The sequence below is a fragment of the Colletotrichum higginsianum genome, chromosome 6, assembly GCF_001672515.1.
Source record: "Colletotrichum higginsianum IMI 349063 chromosome 6, whole genome shotgun sequence".
In the NCBI taxonomy this organism is placed as follows: domain Eukaryota; kingdom Fungi; phylum Ascomycota; class Sordariomycetes; order Glomerellales; family Glomerellaceae; genus Colletotrichum; species Colletotrichum higginsianum.
Window position 1 is genome coordinate 2,964,676 of NC_030959.1, and position 24,935 is coordinate 2,989,610.

At 55.0% G+C, this 24,935-nt stretch overlaps 6 protein-coding genes across 6 annotated transcripts; 4 read left to right on the plus strand and 2 right to left on the minus strand.

Annotated features, from left to right (window-relative positions):
- Window positions 1-1,001: 1,001 nt before the first annotated feature.
- CH63R_09276 (uncharacterized protein) lies at window positions 1,002-1,854 on the minus strand (the record flags this gene model as incomplete). The annotated part of the gene is made up of 3 exons (XM_018304250.1): window positions 1,002-1,122; window positions 1,188-1,355; window positions 1,751-1,854. 3 exons carry the CDS (start codon window positions 1,852-1,854, stop codon window positions 1,002-1,004), a joined length of 393 nt encoding a protein of 130 aa, XP_018156273.1.
- A 2,550-nt stretch (window positions 1,855-4,404) lies between these two features.
- Window positions 4,405-4,931, minus strand: CH63R_09277 (uncharacterized protein; the record flags this gene model as incomplete). The annotated part of the gene is made up of 2 exons (XM_018304251.1): window positions 4,405-4,728; window positions 4,779-4,931. The coding sequence occupies 2 exons, from the start codon at window positions 4,929-4,931 to the stop codon at window positions 4,405-4,407; spliced, it is 477 nt and encodes a 158-aa protein (XP_018156274.1).
- Window positions 4,932-7,525: 2,594 nt separating this feature from the next.
- Window positions 7,526-8,943, plus strand: CH63R_09278 (Opy2 protein; the record flags this gene model as incomplete). The annotated part of the gene is made up of 2 exons (XM_018304252.1): window positions 7,526-7,580; window positions 7,646-8,943. The coding sequence occupies 2 exons, from the start codon at window positions 7,526-7,528 to the stop codon at window positions 8,941-8,943; spliced, it is 1,353 nt and encodes a 450-aa protein (XP_018156275.1).
- A 2,176-nt stretch (window positions 8,944-11,119) lies between these two features.
- CH63R_09279 (uncharacterized protein) lies at window positions 11,120-11,534 on the plus strand (the record flags this gene model as incomplete). The annotated part of the gene is made up of 2 exons (XM_018304253.1): window positions 11,120-11,364; window positions 11,450-11,534. 2 exons carry the CDS (start codon window positions 11,120-11,122, stop codon window positions 11,532-11,534), a joined length of 330 nt encoding a protein of 109 aa, XP_018156276.1.
- Window positions 11,535-12,240: 706 nt separating this feature from the next.
- CH63R_09280 (ABC multidrug transporter) lies at window positions 12,241-17,048 on the plus strand (the record flags this gene model as incomplete). The annotated part of the gene is made up of 6 exons (XM_018304254.1): window positions 12,241-13,335; window positions 13,400-14,929; window positions 14,989-15,936; window positions 16,001-16,234; window positions 16,324-16,553; window positions 16,631-17,048. The coding sequence occupies 6 exons, from the start codon at window positions 12,241-12,243 to the stop codon at window positions 17,046-17,048; spliced, it is 4,455 nt and encodes a 1,484-aa protein (XP_018156277.1).
- Window positions 17,049-17,799: 751 nt separating this feature from the next.
- On the plus strand, window positions 17,800-18,411 carry CH63R_09281 (uncharacterized protein; the record flags this gene model as incomplete). Its single annotated transcript, XM_018304255.1, has 2 exons — window positions 17,800-18,217; window positions 18,320-18,411. The coding sequence occupies 2 exons, from the start codon at window positions 17,800-17,802 to the stop codon at window positions 18,409-18,411; spliced, it is 510 nt and encodes a 169-aa protein (XP_018156278.1).
- Between the last annotated feature and the right edge of the window lie 6,524 nt (window positions 18,412-24,935).

Consider the following 24,935-nt stretch of genomic DNA (forward strand, 5'->3'; position numbering starts at 1 on the left):
AGTGAACTGCTCAAAATATGAGGTTATTCGTGGATTCCTGATATGTAGAAGGAAGGGTCTAAAGTGAAGGGGAACCTTAGACGGAGCCTGCGATATGGCTGATGTGAGGGAGATGGACCCGCGTGATATAATTGGCTCCTTCAGGCCATCGTCTCCACTTTCCCATCGATAATCCGGCCGGCATTTCAACTTCTTATCAAGGTTTTCGGAGTTGAGCCTGGTAGCCTTCCTTTCTTCCCCAGCTTGCAAATGCCACGAACTCCTTTCATACACCTTTGTCATGATGCTAAACATCCCTAAAACTCTAGTTCCTAGAATAGCATTTCTCTGTGTCCACTCAGTGTCGAAGGACAATATAGCAGCCCGCCCACCTCTAGGCACTGCGGCGCAACGTGACACAGCCAAAGGGCATAGCTACAAGGCGTAAGGTTAGCAAGGCTAACTCATCCTGCCAGAAGTCCCACCCAGACGCTTCCAAAGATTCACAGCAGTTGCGAGGTCTCAAGCCAAAAGCGAATTTTATGGAAACGCGGCCAGGGACTTGATTTGTCGCCGTGAAGCTTGGGAACCGGCCAGTGTCGCCGATAGACAACCAGACAACGGACCTCATGGAGAAGGGGGAGCTGGTGAGCAGGCATGAGTATCCTGTCTATAAAGCACGCCTGAGAACCCGTTGCCTCAGCTATAACCGCAAGCTGGCAAAGGTATTCTACTTCTCACATTTCACATTCAGCACAAACAAAGGCCAGCTTCTTATTGAGACGCTATCGCAAGCTTCTTCAGCGTCCTTATACCAGTATAGAAGATAAGCTAGGACTTCTTCATGCTATCTTGCTGCGTGATTCGTGATAAATAAAAGGCGTTCTAGTCAGACTCGAAGATGCTGAGATTAGTCTTAGGAGATACCCAAATAAGGACTTGCTTCCCTGAGGCTGTCCGAACCTGAAGTCTGGAAAGCTAGTAGCAACCCTCTTAACGAGCTTTCCGGGCCCCAGAGTATGTTAGATGCCGGCGGCGAAGATAGGCTTAACGGCTTGGATAAGAAACATCGACTTGGAGGACTTGAACGCGTCCGATTTTCTCGCGTGTTCGCCGGCTGGGGCAGTGGAGAGGACGTCCGCACTGCCGTGGATTATAGTTCATCTTCGGGGCGCGGGGAGGGTGCCTTTGAAGAACGGAATACTAACCGCTCGCGCTGGCGTCTGAGTGGCATAGGCGACTTCGACATGTCTTGAAAGGATCCCGAGCCGTTGGAGAGAGCATTGCCGATGTCCAGGGGACGGGCTGCTTCCTCCTTTACTCGAATCCGAGATTTTGAGATTTTGAAGTTGATCCATTCTGCTTTAGTGCTTAGTCTACCTAGGTAGGCAGATGTAGAAAGATAGAACGAGCGGGGTTCTGAAGATGGGGCACCAAAGGCTGACCGTAGTAATAGTTTGCTGGGCTCAAGAGCACACACCGAGGATTCACGCAACCCGGACGTACAGCTAAGCAGAAACGAGGATGAAAGCGAACGGTGTCTAGTTCCTAACGGCGTCTGCTCCTGTCTGCTAGCAAGTACCAACGTCGTTTGCCAGACAGCCGCAGCGCCGTTCAAGACAACCTCGCCCTGACACACCACCTGAGAAGACGTTTCCAAGGGGATATTGGGGACACATGTCAGCGACTCGCCAGTATTGCGCGTTTCATTTACGGAGCCTCGCCCCCGGCTCCGTCATCGTCCATTCCAAAGACACAGCAACTCACATACCCCTTTACAAGCAGAGTAGACAGAGTAGGGGGGCGAATCAAATATCGCGGATCCAAAACATCGGGCCGGCGTGAGCGATCGCCAAGGGCGGCAGCTACAGACATCTCCCCCAGGGTATCTCACTTCAATGAATCTATCCCCGGAGGAACAGCAAGGGTCGTCCGGGCATGAATTCTGAACCATCTTCGTCATGTCTGTCAATGATGGTCTCTCACTGAAACGCCACCGCATTCCTCAATGAGCCATACGACTCGCCAGAACAGACATAGCCATGAGGGGGGGCTCGAGTGCTTCACGCCGTTCTACTTCCGCGCATGGCTTGAGACAGGCCGTTGCCGACGTTCCCAGACACACAACGCCGCATAAATATGGTACACTTACTTACTCATCCCACGTTGTCGCGAGGGGGAGAGATGCTACCCCCGTTGCTTTTGCTAGCCAAGTGCGGGATGCAATGTCTGCCCATGGGACTTCTCCGTCATCGGGAGTGGCCATCGCCGCGCACTCGGGAGGCGTGATGTTGCTACGTGATCATCTGATCACGAACCAGCTTCTCTAGGGAATATAACCATTCCTTTCAGTTCTGGTTGTCACATACGACCATACCCATTGGAAAACTCGGGATCCCGTCCGCTCTCCCATAGATAAGCCAATGAGGGCCGGATTAGTAGTTGGGTCGGTGACGACCAGCGAATACCTGGTGTTGTATGTTTTTTTCTTCTTTTGAATTTGGAGGTTCGGACGTCGGCCGTCCTCTTGGCGGAGTCCGGGCCCGGCTCCCTTTCTCGGTTGCCGGGGGTTCGCCGGGGTTCACGTGACCAGCTACGAGGTTGAAGCCAGGGCCTCCGGCTGCAAAACGGACCAGGGGAGGTTCGTCTCTTGCTAGGGTCTATGGTTGACTAGGTGAAGAAGCCGCGTCGAAGCCATCGGGGCAAATAACCTGTTCCACTTCACCAAAGGACGAGTCGAAAGAAGGAGGCTCGGGAGGGGGTCGGGAAAGAAGAAGCATCGTCCATCTCTCGGCCAGCGGGTACCCGCGTCAACAATTTGAATTTCGGGTGGGCAGGGAAAGAAAACCTAAAAGAAATAAAGGCGACGGACGGATTGGTCTGGAACCTGCAAGTTTGATGTGTTGTTCTCGCTTGGCTCATCAGCGCGCGTGCGCTCTCTCGGGATATCCGGTGCTTGTAGGCAAGCCGCCACCCCGTGCGGGAAGGTGACGAACATCCAAACCAAACGGCAGCTTGCAGATTTACCCTCCGAGCCCTTTTGCGATTGGGCATCCCGGGACTAGGGTACGAGTTTTAACGACCGCGGACGGATGCAGACGGATGCGGACGGCCAGTACACGAGCATAAAAAAGAAAGGTTACAGGGCAGATGAGGCTGCGTGCATGGTCTAGAGGCGCTGAGTCAAGACGATAATGAAGAAAAGCCTCTCTCTCTCGCTCTCTCTTCTCAAGGAGGAAAGGACTATTTTGACAGGGAGAGAGGCGAGAGGTCCAGGGAATCTCGAGATTGCATCCTTTTCCTTTCTTTTCATCCCAGGAGGCTAAGAATGATCGTTTGTGATTCGCCAGGGATGCCCGATTCGATCCCCTCCCAGGGCTGACTGACGTCGATGGGATTGCATTAGAATTGGAATAGGTTTGCTTCTTTTCGAATTGTCATTGCCACGGTGGGAAACCCCATGCTGCCGTTTCTTCTTTTGACGCATTGAATCGGTGGTTTCTTCAGACTCTTTTGCAGGCTCTGCCCGACCCGTTCTCGAAACCCCCCCCCCTGCGTGCTCGTGACAAAAAACTTTCTCCGGGGGTCCAAGGTTTTGTATGGATTCACACGGAAAGGGTTCGGTTCTCGAAGCAGAGCAACTGAGACAGCTCATCTTAGGCGCTGGAGTCGCAGGATGGGGGTCGATGCCTTGGCGGGCGCGATACCAAGACCGAAGGGGACAGCAGGTCATGCACCGAGCCACGCGCGAAAAGCGTTAGCGGTTGGTCTCTAGGGACTCTTGCGAGCCCAAAGCTAGATACACACACACACACGCACTTACACGCGCACAACTGGCACCTTCACCACGCGGCGTGGCGGTTCCTCTGCCGGACGCTAAGAACGCCCGCCCTGTGTGAAGAAGGGAACGTGCGGCGCGGTGCGGTACGCCGGTGCTGGGGCGGCCACGCTCTACATATACGTACTGGAGAAGGCTGTCGATACACCCGAGTTTGACCATTTCTTTACACGGCGGGAGAGCGGCCGGTGTGGATGTGGGAGGATTTGGGAAGTGATCGCCCAAGCCTTGCCCAGAGCCTGGAGCATGTGTCACGAGGCGGTTTTTGGCGGATAGCTGTCTATACTCTACACATACAGTAGCTGTGCTCCTTGTCAAGAGTGCTCGAGAGGAGGTACTTGTTCCGCTGTTCCCCCTTCCGTTCTCAGAGCCTTTTTTCTTCTTTCCCTATGAGGTGGACATGATGAAGATCACTCGAGCAGTAATTGCAGATCTCGTGGTCTAGAGCTCTCCATGGCCGGCCGGCACGGCAACTTCCTCGTGGACCGGGGGGGGGCCCACCGGTGTTCATCCACAGTCACACACGGGCGCACGTACGTTCTTGTCCACGTTTCGGATCCCATGCTTCAGGTCACGGGTATCTCAGGCTAGGACCCGTCGCTGTCGCAGAGCCCTGAAGGGTTTGGCTGGACTGCCAACTGGACTTGGACTCGGGCTCGTTCGTCGATGGGAAGGGTGGCCAAGGGGTTGCTAGGGAGCAATGCTGGATACATGACGTGCGGGTCAAGACAGGGAGAACGAGAGAAAGACTCGAGCGTGGCTCGCGAATGAGAGCAGGTGTGGGCCCGACAAGAAACGTGAACCGTGAATGGGAGAGATGCGACAGGGAGGCCTGACACGGAGGCGGCGCTGGCGGTACTTGTATCATCAGGGCTGGCGTTGGTTGTCGACCTGTTCTGTCTGGCTGTACTCTGTATGTTGTGGTTAGTTAGTAGTCGGCTGAGCCAGTCAGTTGAGAGACCTGTGTCGTCCCCGTCGCGACTGCCACCGGATCCATCCGTTTCAGTTGCGCTCGTATCTCGACCACTTCTTCTCGAACCAAGGACGAGAACGGGGGAGGGGGCGGAGTCGGCAATCGTATTGTTTCTGGCGTGAGATGTCTGTATGTCTGCATGTCTGTGCCATCCGTCCTGCGCGGGTATGGGCCGACTATTTGCGCTCGTCGCAGTACCAGATTTGTTGGAGATTCGGGTTTCGGAACCTCTCTTCCCCCATCTGAGCTGCGACGGTGCTACGGCGCCAGCGGTCGAACAGACCGCGAATGGGGATTCGACCCGTGCCTGGCCGGAATTCGAAGCTTAACGGGAGGTCTGTTAAAGTCCAGGTTCCGCGACGATTTGGAAACATGGGAAGAAGGGCAATTGTGGGATTCTGTGGGAATCGATGCCCTTTTTGTTTCCTGTTGGGGGGTTGTCTGCTTGGACGGAGCTAAACAGACGAACAGGAAGATGGGCTCATCTCATCGCGTCCCCCCCTCCTTTTTTTTAGGAGGGGGAAGGGGGGGAGGGGAGAACGGTTACCAAACAAAAAGTCAATGGTGTTTGCCGGTTTTGGCAGGCGAAGGCCGCGTCAGGTTTCGTCCGCTCGTACTCTGTACCGGACGATGGACCAGGCTCGGGTTGTCAGGTTGGGATCGCACGAACTCTATTCTGCCCATAGACTGGAGTCACTGGACGAACAGCGATGGAGGCACATCAATGGCGATCCCGGCGGTGGTAGGTGCTACTACCGAGACGTCGTAGCAACCGAGCCGTAATATTAAGTGGTTGTGCAACGGCCGACCAAGTATTGTTCTCTGACTGGTCTCTTACCCCCATCGTAGGAATGATGAGCAGCAATAAAAAAATAAAAAAATAAAAATACCCCCAAGAAAAACAAGAAAAACAATAAGAAAGATAAACCAAACCCGCACATTGCAATCGTCGTACATTGTAACCACCAGCTCAGCGGGAGAGTGGGAGAGACATTGGGATCATGGGATGATGGTGCATGAGATGCTGATGCTGATGTTGGCGGCGTCCATCCCAATCCGGCATCTGGTCCTGATTGGATTGGCAGCTTCAGGGAGGGAAGGGGTAGGGAAAAATTGAAAATGGCGCGCAAATGTCCACAAGGCGCACACTACACTACCAGTAGCAATACTTGTAGTATGCAGTGTCCACTACTATGTACATGCTGTGTGCTGTGAATGTATGAATGAAGGTGACGGTGCATCGGCCTGGGCTGAGTTCCTGGGCAATCAACTTAAACACGCCTTCCCTGCGTTGGTGAGATGATGGGTATCCGTACACGACATCCATACTGACACACTGTATCCATATGGAGTGCTCAGTGTCAGTGTATACCTCATTGTGCCCCCGAGAGTGGGCGAAAGAGTGAGTACACAGTAACTAAGTGAGTAAGTGAGTGGGTGTGGAGGGCATGGGCGGAGACTGTTCAGTCCAGACCTTGGACCCCCGCCGGGCTTGGCCAGGGCCCGCAGGGGTGTCGGGGGAATCAAGGGATCCACAAGTGAGCTTTGCCATTTAGGGGCGGTGGCCAATCACAGATCGCACCGGCCCCGGCCCTCACGTTTCGCCAGCACCATGACCCCTGTACCCTCAATCTCGTGCCTGTGTCCCGCAGATTCGCTTCCTGCGCCTTTTCGCGCGGCCAGTTGTGGCCCTGGCGCCCTGGACCAACGGCCAGCAGCCTACCCAATTGCTGCTCTCCTCCGTCTCCACCGGGCGTTCGTTCGTCCTTGGTTCTGTCATTCTCGGTCCCTCATTCACTCACTTGCTCACTCTCTGGCTATCCCTCCCACTCCCCTTTCAGCTCACCCTCCGCCTAACGCCGCCGCCGCCGCCATACGCCTGCGAGAAGCCAGCATCTCGGACCATACCAAAGCTGGACTCAACCCATTTCCTTCTCTTTTGCCGTTCATCCTGGCTTCGCCTCCTCCTCCTCCTTCCCCCATCCCGTTCATTCCCCTTCTCCTACCCCCGGTCAGCCCAAGCCCACCAACGGTGTCTTGCCTGCCTCTTTCTTCCATCTATTCGCTCACCTTTCTTTCTTTCAACCGGCCTTTTCCCACGTTTCTCTTTCCTCCGTCCATCAACACCTCCAGGTTCTCTGTTTCCCCCCGCAGCCATAGAACCTGCCGTTCGACGACAAAAGAGATTCGAGTCCCGCCAACCCGTCCGTCGCCATCGTCGTCGTCGTTCGATTTGCGCCTGACAACTCATCAAATCGCCGTCCATGTCTTTCGCTTCGCTCGCCTAGTCGCCCTCCTTCTACCACCACAAATGCCGAGCTAGTCTCCCAGTCCACTCGTTACCCAACTACTCTCACTCTTCACTCGCCATTAACCCGGCCGTCTACAGGGTCCCCTCCCCCGAATTCCTTCGCCCGTCACCTCGTCCATTCCAGTCGAGACCGCGCCAGTACACCGGCCTTTCCGCGCATTCCTCGACGTGTGGTTTCGACAACACTGCGATTGTCTTATTGAGCCGACATTTCGTTTTCTTCATTCATTATATTTATTGACATTCCCTCGTCGACGCCGCTTCCGTGGCACCGACCATTGGTCCTCTCGATCCCGGCATCTAAACACCCCGCGAACTGATCGACACATTTACACTCGAAGGTCTCGCAACCAAGATCGGCATCGCTAGATCAGCGTTGTCAACTATTTTCTTCCATTCACCTATAGCCAGACCGTCATCCGTCATGGCTCACTTTGACCCCAACTTCCACCTTCGCTCGCTTGAGGAGCTGCACGCTGGTATGTCAGCCAAACATAGTGCTTGCCTTGCCTCAATTCCTTCCTTACTGACACGACAACCATAGTCATCCTCCCTCGACAGAACGGCTGCCTCAAGTGCGAGGACAAGGCGCCGACATGCCCCAGCAACTGCAAATCCGACGAATTTTGCTCCTTCACCATTCCGACCTGTAACACCTGTGCCCAGGCTATCTGTGTCAAGGACGACAGCAGTTCATCTACATCATCAAGTAGTAAGCCGAACACGGGCGCCATCGTCGGAGGCGTTATTGGTGGTCTAATTGTCATCGCCATCGCCACCTACCTCGTGTGGAGGTTCTTCATCAAGACCAAGAGACAGTCCATCATCCAGGAATCCTACATTGAAGAGTCCAACGAGAAGACCATCAATGAGAAGTCCGCCGGCGAGCCACGACAGACCAACCGCGATTCGACACACACGGTACACTCGATCGCCTCGACGGTGCTTACCCGTGCCTCCAACATCATTCAGATTGCCTACATCCCCGGCGTTACGAACCGTGCCACGCCTACGTCTCCGACGCTCCTCGTCCCTCCCGTGCCCCCTATCCCGATGCACGCCTCCAACTCCGCTGCCAGCAGCCCCTCGCCCTACGAGGAGCCGCATTTCTTCGTCCCCGGCGAGCTTCGCGACTCCACCTACTCGGGCATCTCCGGCTACTCCGATCGTACATCTGTCGCAAGAACCTCGTATGCCCCTCGCTCTAGCATCGCACCCAGCATTGCGTCTACCATCTACGGCAAGAACGCCGTTGTTGTCGCTCCTGCCCAGACCGGTATGCGTGCCAAGGCTGCCGTAGTCAGTGTCAAGTCCATGGGCGTCGGCACGACCGGCAGCAACACCCCTCCCGTTCCCAGCGTCGACTACGAGAAGTACGCCGCCCCTAGCCGTCCCAAGAGCCGCGACAGCACGTTCAGCGTTGGATCAACCTTTCTCAACAACGCCAACACGGCGACCGCCGCCCCCGTTCAGAGAGTGCAGGTTGTCCGCGTTGGCAGTGGCAATGGGCCGAAGCAAGTCAGCGTTGGATCCTCCAAGGCGTCATCAACAACAGACGAAGCCTCAGTGCCCGGCACTCCCCCACCGCCTAGCAGCTCTACCGCCACTCGTGACTCGGCCGCCGTTACCGTCATCGAAGAAAGCCCGGCGGTAGACCAAGGCCCCTTCTCTGATCCTCCCGAGCCCAAGCCCGCCGCTATCCGCAGCACCCACAGCTTGAGCGCGGTGATTGAAGAGGCCACAAGACGAGCCGCTGCAGGGCCCGACAGGCGTTCTCAAAGGACAAGCTCATACGAGCGGGGACGCAGTCCTTTTGGCGACGAACACGCCACGAAGGACTAAACATACCGAAGAAGCCGACAACAAAACACAACCCCTACCAAAACACTATATGATGGGCGTAGGCCCTGATGACGATTTACTCACTACCATTTACTAGCCTATATATCAGGGATGACCTCCCATGTTTCTTTCTCGTATCTATTTTTTCCCACTAGACGACCCGGTTGGAATAGGCCTACGGGGCCAGACCGAGGGACGACTTTGGATGGACAGGACTCTTTATGGACAGGCACTGGCGTCGTGGATGTTCTACTGTTTACTTTGCTTGAAGGATTATGGAATGATGCGTAGAGGTGTACGTCAGCCATTCACGCCTTTACCGATGTGTCTATTGAACAGAGATGTGATTCTCCATCCACACCCCGTCTGAGCCTGTGCCCGTGAATCCACTCTTGGTGATTATGATATTCAGCCTCCACTGCCCATCGTTATTCGATAATGGCTGGAGGAGCTGATTCATCGCTCAAGGTACTCTGTATTCCCAAGGGTAGTTCGTTGGGACTTCCGCTGCTGGCGAATCGTGTAAGTCAACGGTTACGGAAAAGACGCAGGGCACGTGGCATTTGCACATCTGATCTGCCCTGGCCAAGCGACGTGCCTCCGGTCTCCCGAAATCCGGATGAGACCGCTCGTTGTGACAAGTTCATCCGATACTCTCGACAGCCATCAGAGTCGGATTGTGTCCTCGGAGAGTTTGTGGGTTCCGTCGCTATGATTACACCACCGCCCCTTGGACTTGGCCCCTCGGCTCTTTGTAGCTATTTTCTGACGAACACTCAAGAGATGGGGGGTGGGAACACGATGAGAATCACTCACAACTCCCTCCCTCTCAGTGTGCTATCGGGTGCTTCGCTTCATCAGGAAGGATGATGATACTCATAGTGCGTGCCATGTTTTTTGCTCCAAGTCGCTACTTCTTCAACCATGATCCCTCTTCCCCTTCTCTCGTTGCCTCCACTCACACACCAAAAGATGGACTCATGCCGCGGCGGGCAAGAAACCAATGCCCAAGAAGCAAAAAGTACTTCCGAAACCGAGAATCGAACTCGGGGCTATGCCTTGCCGTTTCACAGTGGAATACTGCGAATTGAGAGGGCATCATGTTGGCCACTACACCATATCGGATAATGTTGAAGATAGTTCCGAAACCGAGAATCGAACTCGGGGCTATGCCTTTCCATTGCACAGTTCAGAACTGTGAGTTGAGAGGGCATCATGTTGGCCACTACACCATATCGGATGTTGTTGTGGGCGAAATGAAATTTTCATATTATGACTGTTGCCCCGTCTACGCACCACCCGGTTTCCACACTGAATAAGTGGGGGCTATCCGTCATCAACAGGGCGTGTGTATTTACCAATCTGGTTGCTCAAGTGACTCGGCCTGCCTGCTTTCTCACCTCTGGGAACCGCGGTGACAATGCCCGTAAATCGGTCCTCTTTCGCGTAGGCGCCGCAGGAGTTTGGTGAGATGGGACGACGATTGAGTTGGGCGGCTGGCCGGGTAAGTGTACCGTCCCACTCTCTTTCTCTTGGCTGGGGAGCCGGCCCCGCCCGGCGGCGCCACCGCCCGGTCTCATCACTGCCTCTATCGAAGTATCGCCGCAATCGAATCTCACTATCGCGTTGCAGCAATCTACGTGGTCGCGCTGCACCAGGAAGCCTGCCTGACACTATGATGTGCTGGCAGGGTGCGCCACCATGGCAGGTCCAAGATTGTTGTCGGGGCACGGTGACGCAGTATGAACTCTTGCGCAGTGCGGGCTCTGTCCCAAGCAAGCTCTGGTCTCTAGTCGTGGCGCTACACCACCTTAGGTAGGGACCAAGGGAAAGTGGGTTCTGGTTGGTACTGGTTGGCGGAAAGACGGACATTCGGGCCCGAGAGTCCGTCCCGAGAAAGTGGGGACAGGACAGACGGAGTCTCGTCCGAGTGTCAGCTCCCACCGTATCTCTCGTGTAACACGTCAGCAGCACATCGAGTTTTTAGCTCTGCCCGCCTTCCGAGACCGGTTGTGCTGGGGTAAGTTCGGAGACGAACTCGACACTACCAAGGTCAATTCCATAGATGATGAACACCAGCCAAGTGACGATGCAATAGAGACTGCTGCATTCCCACATGCGCAGGCAACCATCGTTGTGTTTCCCAGCTCATAACTAACTCTCTTCCTTGGTCACGATGTTTGGGATCGAGAAAACCCCGAATCATCCTTGTCGATCGTCACACACACACGGCAGCATGCCGACATGCCAGATGCTGGGCAGCATAAGCTTCTTCGCGATATTACGTGCAGAGACGTCGAGGTCAACAATGGTTCACAATGGGGACGGCCGATGCGAGACAGATCACAACAATCCCAGGAGACTGCAAGTGGCACATCCTAGGTGGGTCGGCTTTGGTCTTTCTGTATGTAAGCCTGTGAGGTACGAGTAAGGTTGGATTGACTATACATCTCAGCCGATGTGTGAGAACCGTCCACAGGGCCAAACATGTTGATAACGTGCGCAGCCATCTCATCCCCACGTCATCCGATGTTATCAATGGATGCGTCAGCATGTCGGAAATTTTCAGTCACTTTGAATGGCAGCAGTGAAGAGATCCGACGAGCCCGTGTTACCTATTGTTTATTTATCATTTACAGTTTAGGATGGCTCTCACTCGGGCTCATATACGTCAACCCATCTGCCCCAGAGTTTCCAACCAGTGACATAACACTACTGCGCCTAGTGTAGGCATGTCCATCTTCTGATGATTTGGAATAGCATCATGATCATGACCAGATGGCCAAAACTAGGCCCACTGACATATAGGAGACATAGACATGAACATTTAGCGCTAAGATACTGAGGGCAGCAATAGCCTTGCACCGTCCAAGATAGTGAAATGTGGAAAACAGTGAGAGAGCGCATCCCGCAGGCCCCGAACGCGTCGGCCTGTACCGCTGCGACAGACACGGCATTTGAAGTCTCCACTCCCTAGCAACCTCTCAAGTCCCGGGGTCAGCTTGCAACCTCCGTCACGGACAAAACTCTGGATGCCCGAGTCCGTTCTTGGCGAAGAGGTAAGTTTTCCGGTACCAACGCCCAACAGATTCTCCGAACCATTGCTATATAGACTCCTCTCTCCTTTTAACCATGTGCTCTCTATATCTACTTATATGTCAATGCGTGGCTGGCTCTTACTGGGTCTTCATAATCTCAATCAGATCACTTGTTTCGTTCCATCGTTCCAGTCACACTTCCATCGCCCTTTCAATTCCTTTCCTCCCATAAGCGGCTCCCTCGCGCCATCTGCATGCCATGCAGTCCGACAATGTCACAGAGAAGGAGCACCCCGGCTCAACCTACGAGGACCGGGTCAGATCCTCCAACTCGGTAGAGTCGGACTCCACAGCCGTGGTCAACAACAAAAACAACCAACTCTCCGACCAAGGAGACGTCGAAATCGAGCGGGAGGCCCGTATGAATGATGAGATCCTCCGGTTGGCCCGTCGCTACACCACCCAGTCTCTTCATCAGGGCTCTCTCTTTCCCGTCACTGCGGGAGGCACTCTCGATCCCCACAGCGCCGACTTCAACGCGAAGAAATGGGCAAAGGCCTTTTACAACCTCCGCAACGACATCGCCGACGGGACCCCTCCTCGAACGGCCGGCATCGCCTTCCGAAACCTCAACGTTTACGGGTTCGGAACGTCCACCGACTACCAAAAGAGTGTCGGGAACGTGTTCCTCGAGGCAGCCAGCTCCTTCAGCAGGCGAATCCTGGGCCAGCAGAAGCAACAGCGCATCGATATCCTTCATGGACTTGAAGGTGTTGTACGGAGCGGCGAAATGCTGTGCGTTCTGGGCCCCCCAGGCTCCGGCTGCTCGACTCTGCTGCGGACTATTGCAGGAGATACCCATGGTTTCCATGTTAGCGACGACTCTCTCATCAACTATCAGGGCATCCACCCGAAGCAGATGAGTACGGCCTTCCGGGGTGAGGCCATCTATACCGCCGAGGTCGATGCGCACTTTCCACACCTCACGGTTGGTGATACGCTCTATTTCGCGGCGCGCGCGCGATGCCCAAAAGCCATCCCTGACGGTGTATCGCGTCGCGAGTATGCGGAGCATCTCCGAGACGTCACCATGGCCATGTTTGGCATTTCTCACACCAAGAATACCAGAGTTGGTGATGATTTTGTCCGCGGCGTCAGTGGAGGTGAGCGAAAGCGGGTGACGATTTCCGAGGCCGCTCTGAGTTACTCCCCGTTGCAATGCTGGGACAACAGTACACGCGGCCTCGATAGTGCCACTGCCCTGGAGTTTTGCCGTACCCTGCGCACGCAGGCAGATATTCTGGGCACAACGGCGTGTGTCGCCATTTACCAAGCATCACAGGACGCGTACGATGTGAGCATTCCCCATCCGGCACACTAGCGAAGATTCGATGCCAGAGTCTAACAGAGGAACTTAGGTGTTCGACAAAGTCGTAGTCCTATACGAAGGCAGGCAGATCTTTTTCGGCAAGACGAGCGAGGCCAAGGCCTACTTTGAACGCCTTGGTTTTGCCTGTCCGGACCAGCAGACGACAGCCGACTTTTTGACCTCCATGACCAGCCATCAAGAACGAATCGTCCGCCCCGATTGGAAAGGCAAAACCCCGCCGCGTAGCCCTGACGAGTTTGCCGAGGCGTGGAAGAGAAGTCAGCACCGTGCCGCCCTCGATAACGAGATCGATGACTACGTTGATCGCCACCCATTCAACAACGAGGATTATGACAAGTTCCTCGCATCGCGGCGTTTCGACCAGGCCAAGTCACAACGCCCACAGTCGCCATTCACCCTCTCCTACGCGGAGCAAGTACGTCTCACACTGTGGCGTAGCTGGGTGCTACTCCGGAACGATCCCAGCATGACCTTAACCATGCTTGTCACCAACCTCTTCCAGGCTCTCGTTATGAGTAGCGTGTTCTACAACCTATCCCAGGACTCGACCAGTATATCGCATCGCGGTATCTTTGTCTTTTTTATCGTGCTCATGGCTGCTTTTGGAGTTTTTCTCGAAATCATGACCATCTATGCGAAAAGACCCATCGTCGAGAAACACAACCGCTACGCGCTGTACCACCCCAGCGCAGAGGCTTTGTCAGCCATGCTTTCAGACCTGCCATACAAGTTTGTCAACTCGGTCATCACAACCCTTATCATGTACTTTATGGCGAATCTTCGACGCGAGCCCGGCCCCTTCTTCTTCTTCTACTTGATCGTTACCCTCATGACAATGGTGATGTCGATGATGTTCCGGTTGTTGGGTTCACTCACAAAGACGATCGCCCAGGCCCTTGCGCCAGCATCGGTAGTCATCCTCATCATTGCTCTTTACACCGGATTCGCCATCAAGGTTCAGTACATGCAAAACTGGCTGGGCTGGCTCCGGTGGATCAATCCTGTGTTTTACGGGTTTGAGAGCATGCTCCTCAACGAATTTGTGGGACGGCGCTTCCGGTGTGCGAACTTTGTGCCGGCCGGTCCCGGGTACGAGTCCGTCCGGCCCGATGAGCAAGTTTGTACGATTGTCGGCTCGGTCCCGGGAGAGGAATTCGTCGACGGTGCCGCCTATCTCGCCACCTCGTACGGCTATCTGAACTCCCATAAATGGCGGAATGTGGGTATCATGATCGCGTTCGCAATCTTCTTCCTCGCCTGCCACCTGGCCGCCGCAGAATATGTGGCCTCGGATCGATCCAAGGGCGAGGTGCTGGTCTTCAGCCGGAAGGCCATGAGCAAGCGTCGAAAGCAAGGGATCAGCGACATTGAGACCACAGCCGTCCGTCAGCAAGAGCATGCACTGGAGTCCTCGGATGGTGTTTCCAACATGGAAAAGATGACTTCCATCTTCCATTGGCAGAACATCTGCTACGACGTCAAGATCAAGGAAGAGACGCGCAGGATTCTGGACAATGTCGACGGCTGGGTAGCGCCAAAGTCCCTGACTGCTCTCATGGTAAGTCGGATCGTTTTCGAGCTGATGGCATACCCAAAAATGCTAACAACTATCGATAGGGAGTCTCGGGAGCAGGCAAGACCACACTCCTTGACGTACTTGCAAGCCGGGTGACCATGGGTGTCATCACGGGCGACATGCTCGTTGACGGCAAGCCTCGCGATGAGTCCTTTCAGCGCAAAACCGGATATGTGCAGCAACAGGATTTGCATCTTCACACGTCGACTGTGCGAGAGGCCTTGAACTTCAGTGCGTTACTTCGGCAGCCCTCTCATTATACCCGCCAGGAGAAGCTGGCCTATGTCGAAACAGTCATCAGCCTCCTTGACATGCAGGAGTATTCGGAGGCAATCATCGGCGTACCTGGGGAGGGACTTAACGTGGAGCAACGGAAGAGGCTGACGATCGGCGTTGAGCTGGCCGCGCGCCCGCAACTCCTCCTTTTTCTTGATGAGCCTACGTCCGGCCTTGATAGTCAAACATCCTGGTCTATCTGCAACCTGATGGAGAAGCTGGCAAATAGCGGTCAGGCTATTCTATGCACCATCCACCAGCCTTCCGCAATCCTGTTTCAGAGGTTTGACCGGCTTCTTCTCCTTGCCAGGGGTGGCAAGACGGTGTACTTTGGTCCCATTGGGAAGAGTTCGCAGTGCTTGACTGACTACTTCGTCCGGAACGGCGGGCCCCCTTGCCCCCCCGACTCGAATCCGGCCGAGCACATGTTGCACGTCATCGGCGCCGCCCCCGGTGCCCATACGGAGATCGACTGGCCTGCCGTTTGGCGCCAAAGTAGCGAATACCAGGGCGTCCAGGACGAACTGCGGAGGTTGTCTGCCGGCCGTTCGACGCAGACGGAACAGCAGTCCAGTGGCCAGGATTCGGCTTCGAGCTCAGAGTTCGCCGCGCCCTTCGGCCTCCAGTGCCGGGAAGTCGCCAGGCGCGTTCTTCAGCAGTACTGGCGCAGCCCGACTTATATCTATTCCAAAGCTTTCCTGTCTTGCGGTGCCGTAAGTGGCCTCCAGAGATGCTGAACCGTTTGTGGAAAACCGACTAACTCCATCTGTCCTCCAGGCTCTCTTTATCGGCCTGTCCTTCCTTAACATCGAGAACACCCAAGGCGGCCTTCAGAACCAGATGTTTGGTGTTTTCATCTTCCTCGCCATCTTCAGCCAGCTCGTCGACCAGATTCTACCCGTCTTCGTCTCCCAACGCACCATGTACGAGGCCCGCGAACGCCCGTCCAAGTCGTACTCATGGGTGGCGTTCCTTGGTGCCAATATGCTGGTGGAGGCCGTTTGGAACTCGGTAAGCATGGCATTTACCCCCCCCCCCCCCCCCCCCCCTCTTCTCCCAACGACCCCCGCCTCCCCCCTTCCATTGTTGACAGAGTTTAGATCATGTCTGTGTTCAGCTTTCTTCTGTGGTATTTCCCCCTTGGCCTCTACCGCACTTCCCGTCAGACCGGGACGGAGCACTCCCGTGCGACCACGATCTTCCTCTTTGTCTGGGCCTTCTTCATCTTCGCCAGCACCTTCGCGCACTTCGTCATCGCCGGTCTCGACAGCCACGATGTCGCCGGCGCCGTCGTCGGCCTGTTGACAATCATGATGTTTGGGTTCTGCGGGTGAGTTCCCATGGATCGCTGGTCCTTTTGAGCCTCAACGTTGAGAGTATGTTCACTGATGTGCGTGTGTCCACCAGTATCCTTGCCGGACCAGACGTCCTCCCGCGCTTCTGGATCTTCATGTACCGCGTCAACCCCTTCACCTACTTCGTGGAGGGCTTCCTCGGCACCGCGTTGGCGAACGCCAGGGCCTCCTGCGCCCCGAACGAGTTCCTCGTCTTCAACCCGCCCGCCGGCAGCACCTGCGCCGAATACCTGCGGCCGTACGTGGACGTGATGGGCGGCTCAGTCGATAACCCGGACGCCACGGATGCATGCCGGTTCTGTCCCATCGCCGAGACCAACAGCTTCCTGGCGTCGGTGAACGTCGACTTTGCGAACCGCTGGCGCAACTTCGGCATCATGTGGGCGTTTGTCGTTTTCAACGTTGCGGCGGCGTTCTTCCTGTACTGGCTCGCTCGCGTGCCGAAGAAGTCCAAGGTCAAGAGCGACTGAGTGGAGTAATTCGTGTTTGGGGGCTCCCGAGCACCGGGTACATCCCCAATAAGCCAGTTCAACTCCGTTGGCTTCTCCTTCTTCCTATCAAGGTCTATTTTCTTCAAATGATTTTGCCTCTCGTTCTACTTACTTTGATTTTTATTTCGGTCTTGCCCTTCTGCCTCCGTGCCACGATTGGAAACCCCGTTTCTATGTACTTAGATGGTATAGACCTATTGGATATTGCGGGGCTCTCATCCAGACCTCGCAGCTGGCTCAGCATATTCAAAATCGTCATCACGAACCCCTATATCAGACAGGTTCCTTACTCACTTACTGTTCCAGCTTTTTTATGCGTGCCTCGATCCGAGAAAGAAGGAAAAAGCAAGAAAGGAAAAAAAAAAAAGGAGAAACACCAAAACTGTTGAGACAGCCCATCCACCCATCCATCCATCTACACCTTTTTTGTCGCGTGATCATGACATGATCCCGGACCGGGTTCATAAGGCACCAACCAACCCCAAGTCTTTCAGACAGGTTCTTCTAAGTAGGGACGGCTCCGTAATTGGATACCGTTTGCTAGTACGTGCCCAAAGGGCGCTGCTGCTGCTGCTGCTGCTACGCTGAATTAGACCGGAACTTCCAAGTAAGTCCTGGCATATAGCATCAGTGATGTATGCTAAGAGGACCGTGCCTCCATCTTCTACACACCTGTTTGATACTCCAATCATCTGCCGGACGCCGATCGCAGCATCGACGCGTCTCCGCGATGGGTGTGGCTTCTGCCGCACCCAACTCGCCGTATCAATCGGCCTGTTCGAAATGGTCAACGGCTACGTTTTTACTGCGAGTCGACGAGGAAAGAGGGTGGAGTAAACAGCCCACTTGGCAGATCCATGTGCAGAACTCGCCTTACACCCCCGTATCCATTCTTAGCGGCGAGAATCATACGAGGTTTTCCCGCCTCACTTTCTTTTTTGGCATCAATCTCCCTCCTCCCCCCTTCCAGAAGGGCAGTGGTCTCATGTCTCAGCCGAAATTGAGCCCTGCGAATCGAACGCACGCCGGACGAGGGCGATCGAGCAGCAGATCTGCAAACCCGCAGGCCGCAGCGTTCGCCTCCTCGAAAAAACGGCCCGACGAGAACCGGGGCACCGGACGTCAAGGACGCCTCGGATCCCCGGTCTGTACGTCTGAGAGAAGTCGGATGTATGCCCTTCGTGTGGGTTCCTCCCTTTCGTTACGGACGGTAGATCAGATATGTCCACTAGACTGACTGTCTTACGCAGCCTTCTGCGCTGGCCGGAGAGTTCTAATCACAGCACCCACCACCGGCTCCACAGCCATTCTATGCAATGACAGCATCGAAATTGCCCCCTGAGGACACACTTCAACCTACATCGGGCTGAAGACGGACGGCTCAAGCAGTGCCCTAGATCGCCATGCCCGGAGGAACGGAAACCTTCGCCACTGACCAGGTTCTCACATGAAAGCCGATGGTCCCATCAAAGTAGCATACCCGCCGGACAAAGTATGCGAGGTGAAACCGCTTGGCAAAAAACAAAAACAAAAGGCCCGACACGACCGACATCCGGTGTTCTTTCCGCGGGGTCCAAGGTGATTTGGAGAGTGCTCCGGGGCCATGAAGCACGGGCGAGGCCTGGCGACGGAGACGACTCTACACGGACGGTGACGACCAGATCGAACCACTAGCGCCGGGGCCGGGGCCGATTGGGGGGCCGAAGGGGGGGGGGGGGGATGGCTAAATGGGATCGTCGGACGCCTGCCGCCCCATTCCGCCTCACCAAACCGCCGACTTGTCTATGTTTCAGTCGCCCGAGACGGGGGCCCTGGCGTTCAACTACCAGTCCTCCTCTAGCGGCTCAGTTTAATTAACTCGCTGGGTTGGGAATCCCTGCAGAAAAGGCCGAGGCTAACGAGACGTAGCATTTCCCATTCGCCCGAGATTCGGGAACGGCGTGGAAGGGGCAAAAGTCTATGGTCTACAGCAGGCAAGGGGGGCGAAGGGCGAAGTATGCGATTAACATCCATCCCAATCCGACTGCACGTCTGGTCCAAACAACCACGTGGGAGTTCCAGATTCCTACGTCGTTCGGCGCGGACAGCCTGCGCTTCTCGCGGCCATGAGCGCCTAGGCACTCAACAGACAACCTCAAAGCGTAGTCAACCAAGAACATTGCGATAGAAGCGCTCGTGCTAGTAAATAGATAACCTGCACCCTCCAGAAGCTTCTTGAGAGCCATTCGCCCAGCAGGAAGCGGGAAGAAAAAGCTGTGAGATGAATCTCAGGAGACGAGTTCCGTGAGTATCCCGCCTCGGCAGCATATGTCTGCGCCGAGCCTTGGGAGCAGTAGTCCTTGAATGTAATCTAGATGAGGCGGATTAAGAAGAGTAAGTCGTGGGGGTGGGGAGGGGGGGGCATACTCTCTTTCTCGCGTCGGTAATTAACAAGCCTTGTTGTTAGGTAGCAAGGGACGCTGGCTGCTTGGCCTCGCCATATTTCCCATGCCCCGACGTTGCAGCGCTATACGGCAGTGAGGAAGGCCTCCGCGCATACCATGCTCGTGCAGCAGCGTACAGACCTATTACTACAAGATGTTCCAGGCACCCAAGAGGGGGGGAAAGTGAATCTTGGATTTGACACCCCCCCTCCCCACACACACAGACAATAGTGCCTTTCGATGTGCTCTCGGCAGTTGGGTCTTTAATCGGGAACGTGGTCTGCGGTTCCAGGGATCCGTGGGCTCGACCCCGGGACGATGGACGTTTCTTTTTTCTGTCCCGTCGTCTCGTCGTTTCTTATTCTCCTGCGCGGGCCGTTACGCGGGCTTAGCCGCGACATCATCAGGGCATCGCATCGTGTGGCGGGCAGTCCTCATCGCCAGGACGAGTTTCAATTTAAGTAGAAGCGTTTAAAGTAAGGACTGCAATCACTGGATGGGGAGTGACGAAATCCACGTCATCAACTCGGGCAACCTGATTTTGTGCCGGAGTGCGGTTGACGACGGCAAGAAAGAGCCAATAGCAGGATCGACCTGCCCACTAAGTTAAATTGTCGTCAAACTCTCTCTTTCTTGCCTCGTGGTGGGGTTGCAAGGCTGTGATGATTATATGGCTAAGCCTTGCCCGTCGGTGGGTACGGTCAACTCCTTCCTTGACACATCTGTTTACGACCGTGAGAAATGATAGGCTACTCGAGCAATCATTTGTTACAATTTATCACTCAAAGGTATTCGTCAGAGAGAAAGCCCCCAGAGACGTATCTTGAACGGCCAGAGTCTCGTCATGTCCGTTCATCTGTTCGTGCAGTATACGCAGGTCTCGCACTGACGCAGGTCTACATGCCTGCCCACCACCAAACCGGGGAAGGTGGACATTCAACCCGCGATGTCATTAGTGTAGAACGTGTGATTGCTGCAGGTCACGAGTTGGCTGACCGCTATCCGCGCCTGGCTGCGACGTCCGCATAATGGCGAGCTGTGCCTTGACGTATGGACGAATATAGCCAAGGATCCAGTTTCCAAGGCAAATTTTGCTCCAAAAATACGCGAAACAAGAGAGACGAGCCTTCCCCCCGGCAGAGGACGTTGGTCGCCAGAGAGGCGCGTCGTAGGGTATCAACCAGGAGTCTGAAAATATGTGCTTGCCCCCCCCGGCCTCGTATGGCCAACGATCGATGTCGGTAACACTGCGTCATACGATGCTCGTGACGGCTGTGACGGGTCGGCTCAGTCGGTCGAGTGCCTTTGAACTATCCATACTACTTTTCGAACTGGCATGTTGGTAGCTACACACCGACTTTGAACCCAAGGATATCTTTAGATCAACATGCCAGCAAGAACTGGCGAGAGTGCATAGCAGGGAGGTATCCGATTGGGTCAGCTGTGCTTGTTGCATGTCTGCTTATCTGGCGTGGGGAGAAAGATGCGGGAGTCAAGACTTTGTTGTTGTCCTCTATTTATGCAGTATGCCGGCGCACGCGAAGCGTCAAACGCCCAGCTCGTGTACTGCTCTGACGACGCACCACTCCCACTGGGTGCATGAAGTGTATTGACATATCCAGCGGTTTGGCTTTATGGCGTAGCGACGGCGGCAGCAGCAGCAGCAACTCGATTTGGAGACTGGATGGCGGCGGTTTTCGCGATTATCGTCTACACTACCGGAAGTCGGAGCTCTGCAAAGCCTCTCGAGTATGAGCCACACAATCTTTCGGTGAGCGTGACGCTTGAAACTGTCAGATGTCGGGGAAACTGGCCAAGGTCATAGGGTTTGCGGAAGTCCCATATGGCTGAGCTATACTTGGCTTCCCCGCGCATGGCCGTTGAAATCGCAAGGCAACGTGCCGGGCGAGGGGAATCCAGGAAAGTCATCCACGGAATGTCTTGACGACAAATCCTAGGAGGCGATGCAGGTCGAGGAAAAAGAAACGCTGGGCATGGGGCGCCATAAGCCATCTTTTCTTCTCCTTCGGATTGGGGGTCAGTCGACTTGCTGACCGCCGTTTGTCCGCAGACTCCAATGCCCCTATCAGCCTTTGCTGCCATCATCTTGCAATGTTCCGCTCCAGGCAATGCGTGGCTAGAATTTCGAGGCTTGTCGCTTTGTCGAAGTGCAGAGCGGAGCGGCATCGGACGTTGATGACGGCGGAGCGGCGACGAGAGTCTACCCGCCGGCCAGGTATCATCTGACCAATGCGGGCTGAACGGTGCCGTTCCGCGGCCGGGAACTAACATGGCGCGGCATGTTCAGCTTTTAGTTTGCAGAAAGCAAGAAGCGAGAATTTGATGTGAGACTTGCGGAGTCGCCCCGGAAGACCGGGTCTGGCACGGGGGTCGGTGAGACAGTAGCTCGGCAGGAGACGGAACGAGGCATGGCTGCTTGCGTTGTGCGTGTTACAGTTACACTATTTTCGTGGCATGTTGTTCCGGAGACGTAGGGCCAAGACCGCACAGTCGGTGACGGTCTACCTTTTCGGGGCCGGTCTCTAGCTATGTACCGTCTTCAATTTAATGTCGTCCATTACTACTAATAAGTTGAAAACAAGCCCATTGGGGGTTGCCAGCTTGATGACGTCGGATGAATTGATCTAGGCATCTGTCTCGTGATGTCAAGCTGCTGCGGATGCTCGTTGGCGAGGTCCAAAACCGGCCCTGTTCACCGAGCGGGCCGTGGTCGGCCATCAATAGAATGGAGAGCAAACGAGTGTGTTGGAAAACGGGGCCCTCCCCCCTCACTCCCGGAACCCTCGTCGCTCTCAGCCGGAAAATTTTAACAACGAAAAAGAAAAGAAAAAACAAAAAGGCCTACCACCACCGCAGGAGAGATTCGGGAGTAGCTCGGCCAAGGTGAAAATGGCGTTTTGGAGAAGAGATGGAGCGAAGGGGGTTGAGAGGCCGAGAGGTGGTTGGAGAATGTGGGTGGTAGTCATTAGTGGATACCTTCTGGATACCTCCGATTGGACGGTGTGACCGGCGCCGAGTGGGGTATCGTCCCGGTACAGCCTTAGTGGTTCCCAGTCGTCATCCCATGCATGATTCGAATCCAAAGTGCCTCAGGCTGTACCTATATCAGCAAAGGAGACGGAGACGGGTTGGCAGACAAGGTGCGGACAGTGCAAACCTGGAGTCCAACCCTGGCCGCTCTGTTAGCCATCGCGGCATATAGAGGATCGGTCAGCACCTTGCTGGGCGAACGATCCGACTTGATGATGCGAGGGACGGCGGGCGGGTGGTCTGTGAGGAGGTGCATGCATATTCCTTAGTGTTCATTGTGGGCATCGGTGGACAACTTTTTTTCGGGGCGGGGAGGGGCAGTAAACCAATTGCCCAGTAGAAAGTCGCGTCCGGGACTAGGTTAGGTGCAGTGGCATGAGCAGTGCGAGTCTGCTTCTGCAAACAAACGAACGGTCAGCATCGACGGGGGGTTTGCCGCATCGGTCATCAGGCTGGTATGGACGAAAGCACACGAATGTCACAGCACCCTTGAGAGCTCATACACCGCACCGGCCTCGCTTGCAACTGATGCGGATGATGGAGAGAAAACGTGGTAAGTCCGAGACCCAGGCGTGTTGCTGCTGCTGGCTTGTTGGCAGTTGTTGTTTTGATGGGTCATCTTTCGGCATCCGACGGGTGCGTGGCTCCCAAAGGAACCGGATCGACAGCTCGGCCAGCCAGTCCAGCTGTCCAAGGAGAAGGACGGAGCTTGCAAAGCTGGGATAACTAGTTACCCTGCTAAGGGAGAAGCCAGACTAGGGCAGATCGCACCACCAGGCAATTGTTGAAGCGGCCGTTTGTGAATGGTTGGTTGATGGCTTGGATGCACCAGGCCGACCTGAACCTCACTGCAGGAATTCTCAGCTTCTCTGTCGCCGGTCGTCAATGGCATGTTCGCGGCTGCCCTGGTGCGAAGGCCGGCTCCGGGTCTATAACCAGGGCAAGTTAAGAGTGCGTTTTCTCGCTACAAATTGACTGGCTGGCCTTGGGTAGTGCGGGTCGCAAACAAATGCCAGACCAGGGCAAGCGACTTTCTTGGAGGCGGAAAGCTACAATGCCAGACTACTACCATGCATTCGGAATACGCAAAGCTGCAGTTGCCGGCGTGTCTGGCAGACCGCAAGTGCACGGCAAGCAAGGATTGACTTGAAGTGACATGATTTGAGTTGTGCGCTGTTGGTCGCGAAGGAGTCAAGTCATTCAACGGCAGCGTCCTTGGTTGACCGACTGGATTTGTACTTTTTCATTACCCAAGTCAGGTAGTCTGTATCGGTAGAGAAAGGTGCTTTGCCGGGCATAGTAGTGTAGGAGGGCAGAGAAAACTCGGCTGGCATTGCCTCGAGAGAAAAGTAGAGAGAACACAAACGTAAGTCTTGCTCAAGAAAAAGTTGGGGGGGGGAGAAGAAAAACGCAGTTGGAAACCCCTGGGTAAAAATCAATTCCAGAGTCATATGCCACCCGGACGGGTACGGGAGACGGGTAGGTAGGCTCTGCCATAGTACCTCAGCCACCGTAGAAAGAGGCCAACTTTGTTTCCTCACATCTCACGGGAATGTCAAACAGCGCCCAACAAAGGAACGCGACTATACGACCAGACAATACCAGAGCGGAAGGAAACAGGTTCGGACGTTTTGCAGTCCCATCAGTGACTCGTTCGTGTGCGTCCAAATGTGTGTATGTGTGTGTGTCCGGGTGGGAAGTAGAGCGGCTGCATTGCGATGGGTTGTGTGGCTTGAAGCTGGCTGTCAATTGGGCCTAAGCCCGGCCAGTTCGTCAAGACAGTGGCGCTAATGTGGGAAGAGGAAACATGCAGCTCGCAACCCGCAGCTGCAGCTCGTGGTGTTGTTGCAGTCAAGACTGGACTCCTGTCGATACAAACGTCACCTTGCACCGGGCAGGGAAACCCTCCTCCTCATCTCCCTCCTCCCCATGGCCTGTGGGACGCATGCATTCTCCGGAGAGGATCCGTATGGTACAAGGTGAGGACGAGCGGTAAGTTGTGCGTCAGAAGTCCACAAGATGCGGATGCGTCCATCTGCGAAGCCTCTTTGGGGCTGCGGGCTGGCGTGCGGGTGGGCTCGGTGTGGAATAGAGGTTAGAAGATAGAGGACCATGGAGTATGGACGTGGGCTTTGACTCGGTTGCTGTGGCTGTGTTGGTGCTACCCAGCTATTCGCACCTCCCTACCCATTTTACGGATTACATGCACGAGGTCCATCAGCCACTACGGTCGTCTGACGGCGGCTGACGAGACGACTGCAGTGCTACTCGCAGTTTCAAGGGCGGAAGAAGTAAAACACACACACACACACACACACTCTCTCTCTCTCTCTCTCTCTCTCTCTCTCTCTCTCTCTCTCTCCCCCTCTCCCACGTCTTGATATCGATACGT